General features: G+C 42.0%; 2 protein-coding genes across 5 annotated transcripts; one reads left to right on the top strand and one right to left on the bottom strand.

Moving 5' to 3' along the window:
• Positions 1–213: 213 nt before the first annotated feature.
• denr (density-regulated protein) lies at positions 214–2,850 on the bottom strand. Of its 2 annotated transcripts, none has more exons than XM_088434304.1 (8): positions 2,666–2,850; positions 2,100–2,194; positions 1,848–1,867; positions 1,687–1,771; positions 1,502–1,585; positions 1,298–1,414; positions 1,076–1,215; positions 214–551 (listed from the first exon to the last, which is right to left on the bottom strand). In XM_088434304.1, exons 2-8 carry the CDS (start codon positions 2,182–2,184, stop codon positions 507–509), a joined length of 576 nt encoding a protein of 191 aa, XP_088290430.1. In that variant the 5' UTR covers positions 2,185–2,194; positions 2,666–2,850; the 3' UTR covers positions 214–506. The 2 variants fall into 2 exon arrangements, with proteins under 2 accessions (XP_088290430.1, XP_088290428.1); XM_088434302.1 differs by having other exon boundaries at positions 1,502–1,595; positions 1,688–1,771.
• Positions 2,851–3,299: 449 nt separating this feature from the next.
• Positions 3,300–16,740, top strand: hip1ra (huntingtin interacting protein 1 related a). 3 transcript variants are annotated; one of them, XM_088434296.1, is made up of 35 exons: positions 3,300–3,602; positions 4,346–4,495; positions 4,570–5,303; positions 5,386–5,449; positions 6,368–6,510; positions 6,620–6,676; positions 6,755–6,835; positions 7,324–7,400; positions 7,485–7,546; positions 7,648–7,788; positions 8,049–8,106; positions 8,477–8,552; positions 8,635–8,763; positions 8,896–9,018; positions 9,752–9,935; positions 10,023–10,111; positions 10,209–10,325; positions 10,394–10,495; positions 10,810–10,992; positions 11,078–11,188; positions 11,730–11,924; positions 12,122–12,269; positions 12,779–12,865; positions 13,007–13,114; positions 13,243–13,379; positions 13,502–13,612; positions 14,120–14,181; positions 14,252–14,282; positions 14,361–14,423; positions 14,777–14,877; positions 14,953–15,058; positions 15,133–15,256; positions 15,332–15,393; positions 15,919–16,500; positions 16,597–16,740. In XM_088434296.1, exons 3-35 carry the CDS (start codon positions 5,223–5,225, stop codon positions 16,636–16,638), a joined length of 3,837 nt encoding a protein of 1,278 aa, XP_088290422.1. In that variant the 5' UTR covers positions 3,300–3,602; positions 4,346–4,495; positions 4,570–5,222; the 3' UTR covers positions 16,639–16,740. The 3 variants fall into 3 exon arrangements, with proteins under 3 accessions (XP_088290422.1, XP_088290423.1, XP_088290424.1); XM_088434297.1 differs by having other exon boundaries at positions 3,587–3,731; XM_088434298.1 differs by lacking the exon at positions 3,300–3,602 and adding an exon at positions 3,628–3,693.
• Positions 16,741–16,757: the final 17 nt, after the last annotated feature.

Below are 16,757 nucleotides of genomic sequence, written 5' to 3'. Positions count from 1 at the left end.
TTTACTTTGAGTATTACTATATTGTGATTGAAAAAGTTTTAAAATACGTCATTAATTGAGGGCGGGCCTTATAATCCGGTGCGCCTTATAGTGCGGAAAATGCGGTACCTTGAGTACAGTGTTAGTGTATTTTTACTCTTCTCCGTCTACTGGGAATTCTATTGGCCAGGAGCACAAGATAAAATCATGAACAAACCCGCAGATGAAGACAGATGAGCAACCCTGAAAAAAATCTTTTTAATGGTTTTGACAGAGGAAAATCATAATTCATGAGGGGGACGATTTTGGGCAACAACAGCGTGTGAAAGGGCTGACATGATAGCACACCTTTCGGCGAGAAATATGAGCGAAACCAACAGAAATTTCAAGTGAGTGGCCAGGTGCTGCGCAGCGTATTATGTACAGTAAATAAAATAGGTATAAAATGACGTTAAGGTGTACATTTGGCCGTGTTGTTGTCGTTTCAGATCACATCCATATTTCAGTAAAAGTGCACATTTTGGTCTTCACTTCTTCACCTCGCCCAGATCGTCGATGCTGTCGTCATCCACCTGAAATAAACCACATTTTTACGTACTTTTTCTTTCCTTTTTAACCTCTTTTCGGGTTATCTACTTTGAGCTCATTTTCTGTTAGCTGGTAAATAATTAGCCAGTGTAAGATAATTTACCAGTCTAGTGTATAAATGTACAGTTAGCCAGTTTAATTTAAATTAACTATTCCGAGCATCTTTAGCGGGGCCATTTTAAGATAATTTAACAATCCATGTCTTTTGAAAATAATTACTTTTTTTTTTTGTATTTTTGATAATTTCAATAAAATAATCAATGAATCCATCAAAATGGCTACCTGTCAACTTGACATCTACTTTAAGTGACTTTACAACACAAATAGTTTACTTGTTGTAATTTATATGCAGTATATTACTTTGTGTAATAGTAGCTAGCTTGACAAATACAATACACTGATACTGAACTACTTTATATTGCATTTACATGTTTTGAGCTACTTTTAAGCTATTTTGGCATGCATGTTTTCTGATATGCTGATGATCTAGTATTTGATATGAAGTCACCTCGGGCCACTTTTCTTGAATGACGTCGATGATGTCGTCTGTGAAATCTCCCTGAATGATGATCTCGTCCTCGGCCGTGACGGAGGCGCCACAGGAGAACTTCTGAGCAAAGAACCGCTGAGCCTCTTTCAGCTCAATGTCTGTTGGCCATCATCGATGCACGACACTGTGTTTTAGCGCGCACACTTACACGCGGCGTACATGCACGTTCAATAAACTCACCGAACGTCGCCAGGCCGCAAACCCGCGTCACGTATTTCTTCTTGGCTCGTGGGATTTTGGCTATCGTCACCTTCTGAGGAACCGTCTTCTTCTTCTGTTTGATCTGACCTCGCCCGCCTAGACAGTAAAGCAAAATAAGCGAGTGTAATTTCGTGGTAAATGTCGCAATTGGCTACGTCTCGACTCCACTACTGCTAATCAAACCTCTCTTCTGCTTCTTCTTCTCCTCCTCCTCCTCGCCAGCAGGGGGAACGTCTCCAGCCTCAGGGTCCTTTTTGGGGGCTTTGGCTGCGGGGCCAGTTGGACAGAAGGACACAATGCAAACTGTTAAACACCAATGTCAAAATGGAGGAAAAATAAATAGCGCAATAAACTTTATTGACACTCACCGAGGGTCATCCGAGCAAAAACATCTGGAAAGTTCTTCTCCAGCCACTGCCGACATTTGGCTGGCTCGGGCATGTACTCGCAGTACTGTCCATGTAATAAACTATAATTAATATTATGACATATGCAGCATACAGAGTATTTAAAAAGTGTTCACACTCACCTCTGAAGGCAATGAGCACACTGTGGCGGGAGAGAGGAAGCGGGATTATTTTTGACTGAGACACATGATATATGCAGATACTTACAAAGATTTGCTAGCTTCATGCAAATATCCAATGCTATCTGCCATAGACAGGCTAACAAAACATTCACTATTTAAATTAACTGTGTAGCCAGCCTAGAAAAAATTACAGGTTAAATAAACTAATTGCCCAGTTCCACCTCTGTGAAAATAAAAAGTATTTATTTATACCTCCGCAGTACAGAACTTTCAATGGGTACTTTGAATCAGGATCGCCTGTTTCATGTTCTGTAGATTCCATCTCAGTAGTAGCCATCACAAAATCTCTGAGGGGGAAAAAAATAACAGGTATTAAACATTATAGAAGTAAAAGGTGTCAATTAATGCGCTGGTTTTCGTTTCTATGTTTAAGAATGTAATAAATTTGCAGAGACCACTAACATTTGAAAGAATGTGTGCAGTATTCAGTTTTTTTTTTGCATATACGAACGGTGAGCTGTTTTGATTGAAGTTTATTATTAGCTTCTTCAGTAGCACCCAAAGCTAAATGAACGAGCTTCAGCCGGCTAACACGATTCCGTAAAAAAATGTCAAAATATAATTGCATTATAATGCTGTCCAAAAGCATAGCTGTTTCGGTGTTGTGAGCATTGTAAATTGCCGTTTGAAAACACAAATATTAACATTTGTTGTTTCAGCCTAGTGTTGAGTCACACAGCTGTCACCGTTAGCATTTCGTTAGCTTAGCAGGCTAGCTCCTGAGCCGCAAACTCAAGGGAAACAATCGCGCTACGCACCCCGCAGAATATCCGTTAAAAGCGATTTCTTCTCGATAACAACGTTGGCATTGTTAGCGTTGATGGACGCTTCAAAAAGTCATTCTTTGTTTTAGGGGGTGCTATCGTAGTTTAGTTGGCGTACTCAGAGCACGCCTCGATAGAAGCGCTTTTCTCGCTCGTGTGCTGGAAAATATAGCGGACAAACGCCTGCTTATCGTCAGACTGCCATCTGCAGCCTTGGAGAAAAACAACGCATACTGGTGTGTTATGGAAAATTACAGGCATCGTGTAAAATGTTTTCCTTACATTTATATGTTATATTTAAGACACATGAAATATGTGAAATGTGTTGTATTTTATAAATCACGGGCGTTAAAAACGATTTCATTATGCATGAACATCCGTTACTTTTCAGAATAAAAGAATTAGGTACAAATTAGCAGCAGGAATTTAACTTTGAAACATGTTTTAAGTTAAATTTTTAAAAACAACTCTATGTTATAGTTTTTGTTGAATTTTTTATTGCAATGATGATTTTATTTTCCGTTTTTTGGAATGTATTATATTATTTCGAAATCAAGTTATTAGTCCAGATTTCCGGCCTCTAAGGGTTTTCTTCAATTAAAAAAAACTGCGGAAATGAATGTACATATATGCTAAGAAAATATGCAAATATGCATCTCGCGACGTAAAAAAAAACCCCAATATATTTCAGGATTGAAGAATGTTATTTTATCTTTCGTATGGTACCAGGCTAGTTTCTACATATGACATGTGACGAGTGAAAATGCTCAAAATTGCCTTTTTTTCAAGATTAATTCATTCACTTCCTGTTACAATAACACAGGTACATTTCCTCACCTTCGCCACAAGGAAGTGAGAACCTCCAGTACTCATGAGCGACATCATTCCCGTGGAGCCACATTCCTCCTGCGCCTTCACGCCGATGGTTTACGTCAGTCAAAATTAATTAGGTTCTTTTTAACGTGCCGCGGTTTTGCTAAATGAGTGTGTCGCCACTATGATTGTCACTTCCCCATTTTATGGTAAAAAAAAAAAAAAAAGTTTGCCGTGCGTTTTGCAGGTGTGTGAGAGTCAAAGGAATGAACTTCAGCTTATGCACGTAAACCTAGAAAGTGTCATCAAATGCTAACATGCTAACGTTTGCCATGCTAATATATAGCAAGCTAGCAATCGGAATACATCAAATGCTAATGCCGAGTTTATCAAATGCTACTGTGGTTAACGTTTGCCATGCTAAATTGCTAACATTGTAAACTCGCAATCTGAGTATATCAGTCAATTTATTTGAAGCCCATTACACTTTACAACAATACAATTAAAACACTTCATAGATGAATCAAATGCAGAAAAAATCATAAAAGTGACAATAAAACATAAATGAGGTTAAATGATAAATCCGTCAACTTATTTGAAGTGCAAAAATCCAGAGATGCATTTTTTCCATTTTAATTTTCATGCTAACATTTAGCCAGGTTGCAATCTAAGTACATCAAATGCTAACGATGCTCATGCTAACATAGACCAAATTTACAGTCTGAGCACATCAGATTAAAGGTGTTGATCTAATGATAACGTTACCATGCTAACATGTAGCAAGCTAGCAACCTGAACAAATCAGATATTAAACATCTTGATCATGTTACGCTATCTTAAAATTATTTTTTCCTCCTCTAGAGCGGCGATGCGTTGTCCGATTCGTTGCTACAACAGTTGTTGGATGACCCCAGACCATCCAAGGGCCCCTCAAGGCCCATGGAGAGCACCTTCTACTGTCAGAACTGCCAGGCAGAACACCACCATCACGTAAACACTCCGCTTTTCCAGGTAAAACCTCTTCTAACATTAAAATGTCACTCTGTGGTTTGGGTGTGTTCACGTCCCCGTATTTTGCTTTTCAGAGCGCCGGAGCTCCACCCAAAGAGAGCCGCTGTTCATCCATATCTGGTTGAAGGAAGGCTGGGCAAGATTTCATAATTTGACGGCTTCTACGTAAACTGTACTGCCAATTCACAATCATGAATTACAGGGCATGGATTTATGACCAATTTTGTGGTTTGGGCTGCAGAGATTTTCTCACAGTTTCGATGTGTGTGTGTATATGTGTGCGTCATTAAGTTTGTTCATGTGAACATTGATGTGTGGGATAAGTGATTGTGTATATATTAGTGAGTGAGTGTGTGTATAAGTGTCGTGAAACCAGTCTTGCAGGGTTCACACTGGTTTCCTTGTATCGCCATTCCAGTTTCACTGCCTTCACTTCATTCACCTGCTGTCCGGCAAGTGACACACACACACATTCTAATCTTTTTAATTTTTATCTATTTATTGTGATTTTTTTTATAGTTATTAGAAAAAACTCTGCTGGGCTTTCTTTTTTTCCGGATTAAAGGGATGTTAAAAGAGTATACACAAGGCTTTTTGTCCTGGATTTAATTGCAAGTGTCGCCTGGATTAAAAGCCGTTTCATGGAATAATTTTCGTTGTTATTATTGGACGTGCTTGTTTACTGCTGTGACAAGTGGATTAGATTTGACTTCACAGGAGCGGCAAGATGAGCAAAGCCAAGAATAAAAGTGAGAACAAGACGGAAAAAGCTCTGGCGGCAGAGAAGGAGCAGTTTGGAAAACAACAAGTAAATAATCCGCATTTACACTTTTTTTGTCATTAGTTTGTTCATCATTGCCCTGTATCAAAGTTGTTATTTTGTGTTGCAGCTGCAAAACATTAGCAAGTGTCTGACCTCGTCCGAAGCACCGCCCAAATCAAAATATGTGCGCAGTATCCTTTTTGGTTCTGAACCTAGACCCAATTCTGGTATTAACACCAGAGAAAATCCACAGTAAGTGCCAGTTCCGATTCTATTGTCATGGCCTTTATTTTTGCCCTTTGTTCTGCTACCCTTTTGTAAATTGTTACAAAACCAGTACTGACCAGTATTAAATCTGTTATTGGTACTACACTCTAGTACCATCAACAGATAGAAAGACTACCAGTAACAGGTCAAGAACCAGGGCCTATGGTAAGTTTATGTTGGTGTACCAGAATCAGTTCTAATACCAAAACAACTAACACTAACAGATCCGGTATTGGATCAGTTGCAGCACCAATGTGCTCACAATGAGTTATACTTTAGTACCATAGTACCAGTAGCAGTTTTAGTAAAGCACTAGAACCAGTTGGGTGACTGATAAGCTTATGTTAAGGGACCAGAACCAATTTTCTCACCAGAATCAGTTCTAGCTATAGCATCAGTACCATTTAGATCAGGATTGTCAAACTCGTTTTGTTTCTTGCAGGCCGCTTAGGGAAAATCTATTCCTAAGTGGGCCGGACCAATAAAATCATGGTGTATTTTTATTGAACTTTAAAACAATTACTTCAGATTTAATACGCTTCAAAAAGTACTAGCACAACATCACTATTCTTCATAAAACATTCAAATTGCCATTAATCAGAAAACATTCCAAGTTTTTCATTGAAAAAAATCTGTTCATTGTTCTATTTTCCATCACAAAATAGTCTCACCATATAAATCGGGGTGTGTCCAACATATGGACCCCGGGCTGGTCCTGGCCCACAATTGAGTTTACTCTGGTCCGTTTGACACCTCTAATTTATGGTGAGTTTAGAGTCGATTTTTTTGCATAAAATTCCGGCTTTGTGGCATTTTCGTATCCCCTTGACAGCAATTTTCAGACATCCTCCTTGGCAGTCACAAGGAGGGCGGGGCAGCCACCATGTGGTCCTACATCCTCAACCTGCCGCTGTCCAGCAACGCCATCATCAGCTGGAAGTTCTGCTACCTGCTGCACAAAGTGTTGAGGGACGGACATCGCAATGTAAGGACTAAAAAAAAAAATTGGTAAAGAAGGGCTCCTCAAATTGTGCAATTGGCTTATTATGTTTGTTTTATTGGCACATATGCACCATTTGAAAACAATCCGGCAGGCTGTAAGGGATTCGCACAGATACTGTCGCAACGTGAAGGACATGGGCGCTTTGTGGGTGAGCGAGCGGCCAAAGTTTGATGATTATTATACCATAAGATATTCTGTCATATCAATGTGGCGGTTATCTTCACAGGGAAACCTACACGATCGATATGGCCACATTGTCGCCTTGTCGGCCAAATACCTCTGCCTCAAAATGGAGTTTCACGCCCAGGTTAGTGCATGTACAGCATTTATATATATATATATATATATAAAAAAAAAACACAATTATTTCAGAAAGCTTGAGTCATAAAACTAAAACTAATAATAACTAATACTATACTTTTTTGAATAGGATCTAAGATCAAAATCCGCCCATTTTCATCCAGGTCGGGAGGCGGCCATTTTGTCACTTTTTCGACTAAAAATGACATCACAGTTTCGCCAATCACCTGTTTTCTGAGTTTGGTCACGTGACATTCGCAAGAGGAGCTGTGATTGGTCGTTATCTACGCCCTAAGCGACTGCTATGTTATTTTCGACAGCAAGTAACACAATGGCTGCTTCCGGATATGGATAAAACCGGGTGAATTTTTAATCTTATTTCTTTATTCTTAATTTTATTTTAATTTTATGTAAATGCTTTTATTTTTTGAATTCTGATTTCAGTAAATTGAATGAATTTTTTCCTTTTTCTAATGGATCAATTCAATTTGAAAGCACAAAGCCATCCCCGGCAACCTGGAAGCCTCGGACGAGACTTTGGAGAGAGAAGCCGGAAGCGACATGAACAGAGTGTGAGAATTGTCACGATTGTGTGTAGTCGTTTTGGTTGTTCTTTATGCCAATCGCGTCACGGTGTGTGTCTGGATTGACTGCAGCTTGGACATGACCCAGGAGCTATTGGAATACTTGGATGCTGGGCTGAAGATGGCCGACACTGGTTTGTTTATGTGCATTACACACAGCGAACCCCTGCTTATGGTGGTTGATGCAATCCAGCCCTACTGGGATTTTAGAATTTGGTTTTTCTGATCTTGTCAGTCCTCCGTCAGCTGGAGACCAACGGGGCCAAACCCAACACGCCGGCGGGACAATGCCGCCTCCTGCCTTTGATCCCGCTCATCCCAGACTGTAGCTTTCTCTACCACTTCTGCGTCCGACTGCTCTTCAAACTTCACAGCAGTGAGTGACAGGGACAGATTTTATATAATATTTTTTTTATAAAATATGTTGCTAAATACCCTACTGTATGTTTGGTTGTTTTTTTTTTCCTGAAAACATTTGCAGTGGGGGTCTTTGGAAAATGTTCTTTTCAAAAGGGGTCCTTGACTCCAAAAAGTTTAAGCACCCTTGCACTAACCCAATGCTTTTCAGTTATATTTTGCAAAGTCCCCCCACTTTTTAAGAATGACTTCACTAGCCTAATTTTGTGTGCCTTGTAGAGATTGCGGCGGATGTTCTTCTCGGGCACAGAGAGAGATTCCGGGAGCTGTTTAACAGGTACTACAATAGCGCTCCCAAAAACATACAAGCTACACTATATGTGGGACGATTTTAAAATGGCATATGACCACTCCCAGTAGTGGAGTCAAACTTTCATTCTTGGAATAGCCAAAGCCACCTAAAAACATGCTATCAACAATCAACACCTATGCAGCTATGTATGCACACACGCTTATTAAAACATATATGAGTCAGTAAATAAAAATGCTGTCATTTTTAAGATGTTTTTCAGCCATATCTCTTAAATTTATTATGGGTTTAAATTCATGATGTTAGACCCATTCCTTTGGTCATCAGGGTGGAACTGGCCCCAAGACCCCCCCCCAGGCTCCGCCACTGACCACTCTATCTAATCTCTTTTTGACAGCCTCAAGCAGTTCTTCGACAAAGCCAGAGAGATTGAGTTCTTCAAAACATACGTCCAGATTCCAGAGCTCCCAGATGTGTGTAACATTTTGCTTATTTTCAGCTTATGTTCATTTTCTTGCTTATTTATTTATTCTTGGTCTTTATCACCCTGTGAAGGCTCCTCCAAACTTCCTGCGCGCAGGCGCCTTGGCTGAGTACAAGAGGCCAGTGGTGGTGATCCAAAACGAGGACCGCTTTGATGACAACGAACCCGAGCCACAAACCGATTTACAGGATTCGCAGCAGGTCTGTTATCTGGTTTCAAGCGTAGGGTGTAAATTCAGCCGAAAACTAACTATTAAAATTCAAGTATTTAACCTACCTATAACACTGGCTAATCTCAGTGCTAACATGCTACATATATTTGTCGCTTGGTAGTATTACCTCCTGAGTCAGATGGGCATGCCCGATGCAGACCAAAGAGAGCAGCACAATGAGAATGCCAGCCTGAAGAGAGAACTGGATGTCCTAAAACCAGAACTAGAACTCATCAAATCTGAGGTACATTTTAGTAAAACAATTACTTAAGTTGATTTTTTTGGTGGTGAGGGGGACACTGTGGTCCTAATAGGGAACCTTGAGGTACACCACATGTAATACGCATATAAAAATAATAGGATAAAATGTAAGAAATAAACATGTTAAATGAGTGATTTAATAAAATGTACTGTATTTTCTGCACTATAAGGCGCACCTAGAGGCTTTCAATTTTATGCTCCAATATTGAAGCAATTTAAATGGGGACAAGGCTCAAAAAACATGAGATTTTGTAAAAGAAAGCACAATTTTATCAAATAAATCCAGAAACATTTTAAATTAATGCAATTGATCTTACAGTTTTTGGTTGCAATTTATTAAAAAAAAAAAAAAAGTTTAATATTTCATGGAATCATAATTGTATTCTTTTAATAAACTCTTGATTCATCTTGGCATTGATCTAAACAATCTTTTAATGTAATAAGAAGGTATTTTTTTGCTATTCTTCAGATAGTATTTCCCACAAATCATCATTGAGATTCCCTTTAGTGGACCGCCATCTAGTGGATGCATAACGCAACCCCACCCACTACTGTTTCTTCTATTCTATGTATCTTATACTGCGGTGCGACCTATATATGTAAAGGTTTTAAAATGGGCCATTGTTTGAAGGGGCGGCACATAATCCGGTGCGTCCCATAGTGCGGACAATACGGTAAAAAATGTTTTTTGTTTATGTGTGTGTGCACATGGTCAGGCTCAGCGGTGCGTGACAGAGCTCCGGGCTCAAGTCAGCCACCTTGAGGCAGAAGTGGGGGAACAACGCACCCACAAGCAGATGGCACAGGTGGAAAACGAGCACCTGCGCATGGAGGTGGAGGCGCTGCGCTCTGCCAACGTGGCCAACGTAGGTGCTCAGATCGGATTCAAGGAGGCCGACGGTAAACGAGCCGCAACAAATTCCTCTTACATTGTTTTTTTTTTTAATGATAATAATCAACCTTGGTTAACCTTTCTTCATTCAACAGGCCGTGCACAGGCGGCCGAACTTCGTTTTGCTCAACTCAAAGAGAAACATGCCGAGCTGGTCACCAGTCACGCTGACCTCATGAAGAAGGTACGATGTATATATCACACTGTTGAGGCAGTAAATTTTCTTTCTGGGTGAAAGGAAGAGTAGAATAATTCTAGTATATTCTGTTTTGCCTGTGTAGAACGCAGATACAAACAAGCAGCTGTCCCACACCAAACAAGACCAAGAGGACTTGTGGAGGACCAAGCAGATGCTGGAGAGCGAGCTGGAGAATCTACGTCGGGAGAAATCCAACTTGGTGAGAACTCACGGGCGAATTCCACTAATGCAAAGTGCTAACGTTTGCGCAAATGCACACTCTGTTAGATGCACCAGCAGCAGAATGAGGCAGACCGCTTGAATAAAGAACTTCTGGAGCAAAGAGCCGAGTTAGCGCTCCTTCGAAGCACCCTGGAGAGCAGAGATATGGTAAGATGTTAGCATAATATAACAATTAGCAATTTGCTAACAAGGAAAAGCACTATTTTACCCAGGCCCTAGGCTAGGCCCTAGCCACTATTACAAATAGTAACAAGACCTTTGGTGCTACAGGGTTCAAAAAAGATCCAGGGACAGTTTTCTTTTATCCTCAGGGATATTATTTGGCGTCTGTGTTGCTCAAAGCAACAGCAAAACAGGAACACGCTGAAAACAGCAATTGCACTCTGTGAAACTGATTTAAAACCTCCCCAGGAGCATGTAGCTACCTTGGTTAGCATTATGGAGGGTTCCCTGTCTTCCAGGAAGGCGCCCAGGCCAGTAGCAGCCTGGCCGCCCTGCAGGCGGAGCGCGACGCCTTGCTGCGCTCGGCCCAACAGCGCGACGGCGACCTGTCTTCACTGAGGCAGCAGCAGAGCACCGCCGACCTGGAGAGGGATCGTCTGAGCCGCGAGCTGGAGGCGCTCAGGGCGCAGCTGCAGCAGCAGGTAAAAAGAAAAAAAAAGGGATTGGGTAAGGTAGGAAAAGGGGAAAATGTGGCCGATGCTTGATGTTGACATGTCTTCGCTGCAGCTCAACATCAACGCCCAGCAGAAATTGGAGATTGACAGGCTGCGTCGTGAGTTGGACACAACCCGAGCAGAGTTGGCGCGTGTTAACAGCAGCTTGCAGAGCAAAGAGCTGGTGAATACAGATTTGGTTTTATTCTACTCAGACATGCATTGCCCTAGTGCACTTTCATAATTACGTTGTAGCTGTCCCAATACAACTTTTTCATTTTTGATACGTGACCAATATTTTATAGAAGTTAGAATATAGAGTTCTGCCAGATATGCCACACAACTTCATCAGGGACAATACTCACCCACAACACAACCTGTTTGAACTGCTGCCATCAGGCAGAAGCTACAGGAGCCTGATGGCCAGGACTACCAGGCTGGCAGACAGCTTCTACCCACAGGCCATCAAGATTCTGAACAAATCCCTCACGCACACGTGCACCTTACAAATCCTGCACAGTGCAGGGAAGCTGCTAAATACATAATTTGCACCATTATCCTCATATGTATACATTTTCTTCCACTCAATCTACGCCATAATACGCTCAGAATTTTAACTATTCATTTATTAGTGGTTCATTATTATTGCCCTTATTGCTCTTACAGTTTTTTTGTTTTTGTTTTATCAACTTCCTTAATTTGCTCACTCTTTGGTTTCCTTCCAGAGCGGCTCACAGCTGAACAGCACTTTGGCGGCCCTGCAAGCGGAGAGGGAGACGTTATTGCGCTCGGTGCGGGACCAGGAGGCCGAGCTGGGTTCGCTCCGGCAGCAGGCGCAGCTACAGCAGAGCTCTCTGGAGCAGGAACGCCAGCGCAGCAACATGGAACTGGGAACCCTGCACGCACAGCTGCAGCAACAAGTGAACCCTTTTTTTTTTTTTTTATTTGTTTGTTTTGTTTTTTTTTTAATAGTAAATTTCGATTTAACTTTGAACCTCAAGATTAGCTCAGGTAGCATATAGAATAATTTATGGTAAGAAAACATTTGAATGTGTGACTTGATCCACTTTGCTACTTTTGTGCCCTGTGGCCACTAAATTTGCTTGTGCCTAAACAGGCCAATCGTGAAGGCGAGCTGGCTCACAAGCTTCAGGAGGAGCAGTTCTGCTTGCTCCAATGTGCAGTGGTGGAGGCAGAGGGCATCATCCTGGACGCCGTGGCCAAATTGGATGACCCCATTCATGTGCGCTGTGTCTGCTCGCCCGGTACGTGAAAAAAAGAGGCACCGCAATTTACAACTTGCATAATCTTAATCAAATGATTGTGAATGAATTGCTAGCCCAGTAAATTAAAACTTTATCAGTTCTATTTTTGTTGTCAGTGGGAATGCATGAGATTTCATTTCTTTACCGGTATTTTGTTCCTGATTATTTTTTTGAATAGATATTCAAGATTCAAGAGTTTGACTGTTATATGCCTTGTAACGCTACAAAATAACATTCATATTCTGTCCACTTCCCCGAGCAGACTTACATTCAACACAATAGAACAAATAATAAAGTAGACAAAGGAGACAATGAAAATAATAATAGGGCAATAAGGGCAGCACTAATGAGGCATTAATAGAAGAATAGACTCACGTTCTGAACATATAGAAGAAAGAAAATGTGTTAGAAGGACAACATGTTAAACAAGTGTTTATGAAAACTATTAAGATACTTTTATGAATCCCATATGCTTCTGTTTTCCGCTCTCTACTACTTCTGTCTGACAGATTATTTGGTAAATCGAGCCGAAACCACTTTGGCGTCTGTGGACAAAATGCAGCAAAGTCATGTGATCTATCTGGCAAACCGGAATGGTTGGTTTGTGTATTATTTATTTTATTTAATGTTTTTGAGGAGGTGCTTTGTTGTTGGCTTGTTGGTTCAATTGCGTTTGTTTTTGTGTTGATTTTTTTGTTGCACGTGTTCGCCACTTGCGATGATGTCATTGTACCCAGACGCCAGCGGCCTACTGCGGGCGGTCACTCAGTTCTCCCACTTGGCCGCCGACACCATCGTGAACGGCGGCGCCACGTCGCACTCGGCCCCCACAGATCAGGCCGACCGTAAGTCCCACACACATGAACATGGTGATGATTTAAAAAAAATGCATTTCATCGCTGGATCCTCTGCTACGGTTCTGTTTGGGGTTTTAAACAGGATTTCCATGTGATGATATGTTTATGTGGTGCAGGTTTGACTGACAGCTGTCGGGATTGTGCCAATAACTGCCTTCAGTTTTTGAAAGACTTGAAACTCCAGGCTAGCTTACAGAGAGCCGACGCCACCGCCATACGCTACGCCATACAGCGTATCCTCGCCATGGGACAGGTGCGGGTCAAAGTTTTCAACTCATTGCTATGTCACTTTTTTACATGGAAAAAAAAATCCCATGGAAATGACTGGAGACAGGTTGCATCTAGATCAGTTTTTAAGTCTGATGTTGTTTTTAGGAGCTGCGTCCCAAGGGGCAGGACGTCCAAAAGGAGGAGCTAGGAAACATGGTGGACAAGGAGATGCTCGCCACCTCCACCGCCATCGAGGAAGCCGTGCTGCGTATGGATGTAAGGCCACATACACAAAAACGTCACAGTTTCAGTCGTGGCTTTCATTGCTAGAGAGCTAGCAAATTTCATTTTGCTCATTTAAACCAGCTTTGATGCGCCAAAATGGCCGCTTTGAAACAAAATGGCAGACTTCCGGTGTCCTTTCAGACATGTATTCTTGAGACTTTTTTGTAGGGTAAAGCCTAGCAAATTTTATCTTGTTAATTTAAACTAGCTTTGAGGGTGATACCTATACAAAATGGCCGCTTTGAACCAAAATGGCAGACTTCCTGTGTCTTTTCAGGCATGTCTTCTTGAGACAATATTCTGGATCTTCTTATTATAGAAACATTTATTCCATGTTGCGAATTGAAAGTGGCTAACTTAAACTAGCTTTGTGTGGCCAAAATGGACGCTTTGAACCAACCAGTCATGACTTTTTTTGTGGGTGTCCTTTTCACACATATGCATCTAAAATGTCTTTGGGAGGTTGGATTTGCGATGATTATTTTTGTGTGTTTGTAGGAGATTTTGTCCCAGGCCAGAAGAGACACGAGTGGTGGCCTGAAACTGGAAGTCAACCAGAGGTGAGATCACGGTCATCACAATTGTATTTCTTCATTATTATTCCAATTATTTTTTTTTTTTATGTTGCAGCATCCTGGGCTCCTGCTCCGATCTCATGAAGGTAGTCATGTCTGAGGCTCTTATCTATTTTTTCAGAAATACCAATAAATAAAGTAAATGTGTTGTGCTGTGCCTGCAGGCTGTTCACATGTTGGTGACGGCCGCCACGGATCTCCAGAAGGACATCGTGGAAGGAGGAAGGGTGAGTTCAAAACCCATTTGCTCATATTTACTTTTGACTTTTATCTACTTGAATGTTCTTGATTTCCTTGAACTATCCACGAGGGATGAAAACAAAGTCAACCACCAAGTCTAGATGGATTTTTTTATTCATTTTTTAAACTACGTTCAGCAGCCTCTTCTAGATTTTTTGGGGCAGGAAGTGGGTATTTATTTGTTTATTTATTTATTTATTTATATGTTTGACTTTTGATGCAATTGAAATATAATGGTGCACTTATTCACAGGATTTAGATATTCACAGTCTGGTCCCTAACCTCAGCAAATTGACAGGTCCACAATATGAAATACATTTTTGTCTTTGTGTTTCCGCAGGGAGCAGCTTCAGTCACGGAATTCTATGCAAAAAACTCTCGCTGGACAGAAGGTCTGATCTCCGCTTCCAAAGCAGTGGGCTGGGGCGCCACGCAGCTATTGTGAGTATCTCCAAAGGAATTAGCGTGATTCCTCAGGAAATCATTATCGGTAATAATATAATAAATAATACTCAGAGAGTCTGCCGACCGCGTGGTGGGTGAAAATGGGACGTACGAGGAGCTCATCGCATGCTCCCACGAAATTGCCGCCAGCACCGCCCAGCTGGTGGCCGCTTCCAAGGTAAGACCCCCGCCTTCGACGCCTCGTGAGCGCTAGCAAGCTAACATGTCGCAAACCCGTCAATCCTCTCAAAGGTGAAGGCGGAACGCGGCAACAGGAAGTTGACCACGTTGCAGCAGGCCTCGCGCCACGTCAACGACATGGCCGCCGTGGTGGTCACCTCGACTAAGCACGGACAGCAGCAGATTTCGGAGCAAGGTTCGGGGGGGCCCCGTGAATGTAATCGTATTACGTGACTCTTAGGAGTTTGACTGATCTTTCACGTCTTTGCAGGAGCCATGGACTTTTCTGGAATGTCTCTCATCAAGCTAAAAAAAGAGGAAATGGAGACTCAGGTGGGATATATATACAAAAAAAGGTGTAATTTCACTGTTGTCCACTAGATGGGAGTGGTGAACAACAAAGATAAACAATTACTTTAGGTATTTACCTTATGTAAGACTTAAGTATTGATACATTACTGTAATTATTGTTGTGGTTGTTGGATCAGTGTTCCTCGAATGGCGTTGAAAAAAAAATGGTTTAAGTTACCGTTTATAAAAGGATCCCGTACTTTTTGACCTTCATTTTTGGGAGAAAATGTATGTCTTATATTTGGGGAATTACTGTACTTATTTTTCATACATAGGTGTCAAACTGCAGTCCTCGAGGGTTGGCATCCTGGATGTTTTCCTCAAAACACCTCATTCAAATGATCATCTTCTTAGCAAGCTCTGCAGGAGTTTGAAAATGATTCAAATCATTTGAATCATGAGTGTTTGAGAGAGAGGGTTCGAAAACATGCAGGATACCGGCCCTCGAGGACTGGAGTTTGACTGTCGACTATGCCTGAATGGAACTTTGTGGCTTTGTTTTCCCAGGTGCGTGTTCTTCAGCTGGAAAATCAGCTGGACCAGGAGCGCATTCGTCTTGGCGAGCTCAGGAAGCGCCACTACGATTTGGGCGCCCTGCAAGACGACACGCCGGACGGCGACGACAGCTTCCCGCCGCCGCCCCCGCCCACTTTGCTAGACAGCGCCTCCTTCCCTCCGCCGCCTCCGCCCGAGCCTGCCGTTCCCGCGTTTGCGTCCACAAACCCCTTCGCGCCCGCCGCCACGCAATCCTTCTCGCTGCCTCAGTCCTACACGCCGCCGCAAGCCTACACGCCATCCCAGCCCTACGCGGCGTCGCAGTCTTACGCATCGTCTCAGGCTTACACGCCATCGCAACCTTATACGTCATCGCAGCCTCATACGCCTTCCCAAGTTTACACCCCGATGCCCAGCCAGAATTTCCTAAAAAGTCAACCCTACCCCAGCTCGCAAACTTCCTCGGTCACACCGAGCCCCTCCCAACGCCCGTCGCAGTCCCAGAGCACCGATTCCAAGAGCGCGGAATCTGGGAAACTCAACCTGAGGAAACCCAGCATCTTCACTAAATCTGGAAATTTGTTTAAGAATGCGGTAAGAGACAAACATTTAGGTGAACGTGCTTTATTTTATTTATTTATTTATTTTTTAATTAAGGGGATATTTGTATGCTTGTGTTTTCTGTTGCAGTTCAAACGAGGGGAAACAGGAAGTGGCACCGCCGATTCTTGAGGCTGGACCAGGGGAACACACAGATAATGAAACTGTAAAATTTAAATATCAATTAAGTGATATGTTTTTATTTAAATTCCATTAAAAGAAGTTTAGAAACTAGGAATGTCCCGATCACT

This window comes from Hippichthys cyanospilos, chromosome 15, assembly GCF_059441005.1.
Source record: "Hippichthys cyanospilos isolate Australia breed blue-spotted pipefish chromosome 15, RoL_Hcya_1.0, whole genome shotgun sequence".
Classification (NCBI taxonomy): domain Eukaryota; kingdom Metazoa; phylum Chordata; class Actinopteri; order Syngnathiformes; family Syngnathidae; genus Hippichthys; species Hippichthys cyanospilos.
This window is presented reverse-complemented; position numbering and strand designations above follow the sequence as displayed.

Bases quoted from the DNA above. Each gene is read 5' to 3' on its own strand.
- denr (XM_088434302.1), bottom strand. From the start codon at position 2,184: ATGGCTACTACTGAGATGGAATCTACAGAACATGAAACAGGCGATCCT. The intron at 1,596-1,687 runs GGTGAGTGTCAA...TTCTGTCCAACT, and splicing joins TTTTTGCTCGGATGACCCTC to GGCCCCGCAGCCAAAGCCCC. The intron at 1,415-1,501 runs GTTTGATTAGCA...TTTACTGTCTAG, and splicing joins GAAGAAGAAGCAGAAGAGAG to GCGGGCGAGGTCAGATCAAA.
- hip1ra (XM_088434296.1), top strand. From the start codon at position 5,223: ATGAGCAAAGCCAAGAATAAAAGTGAGAACAAGACGGAAAAAGCTCTG. The intron at 8,107-8,476 runs GTACTACAATAG...TCTTTTTGACAG, and splicing joins TTCCGGGAGCTGTTTAACAG to CCTCAAGCAGTTCTTCGACA. The intron at 14,283-14,360 runs GTAGTCATGTCT...CTGTGCCTGCAG, and splicing joins CCTGCTCCGATCTCATGAAG to GCTGTTCACATGTTGGTGAC.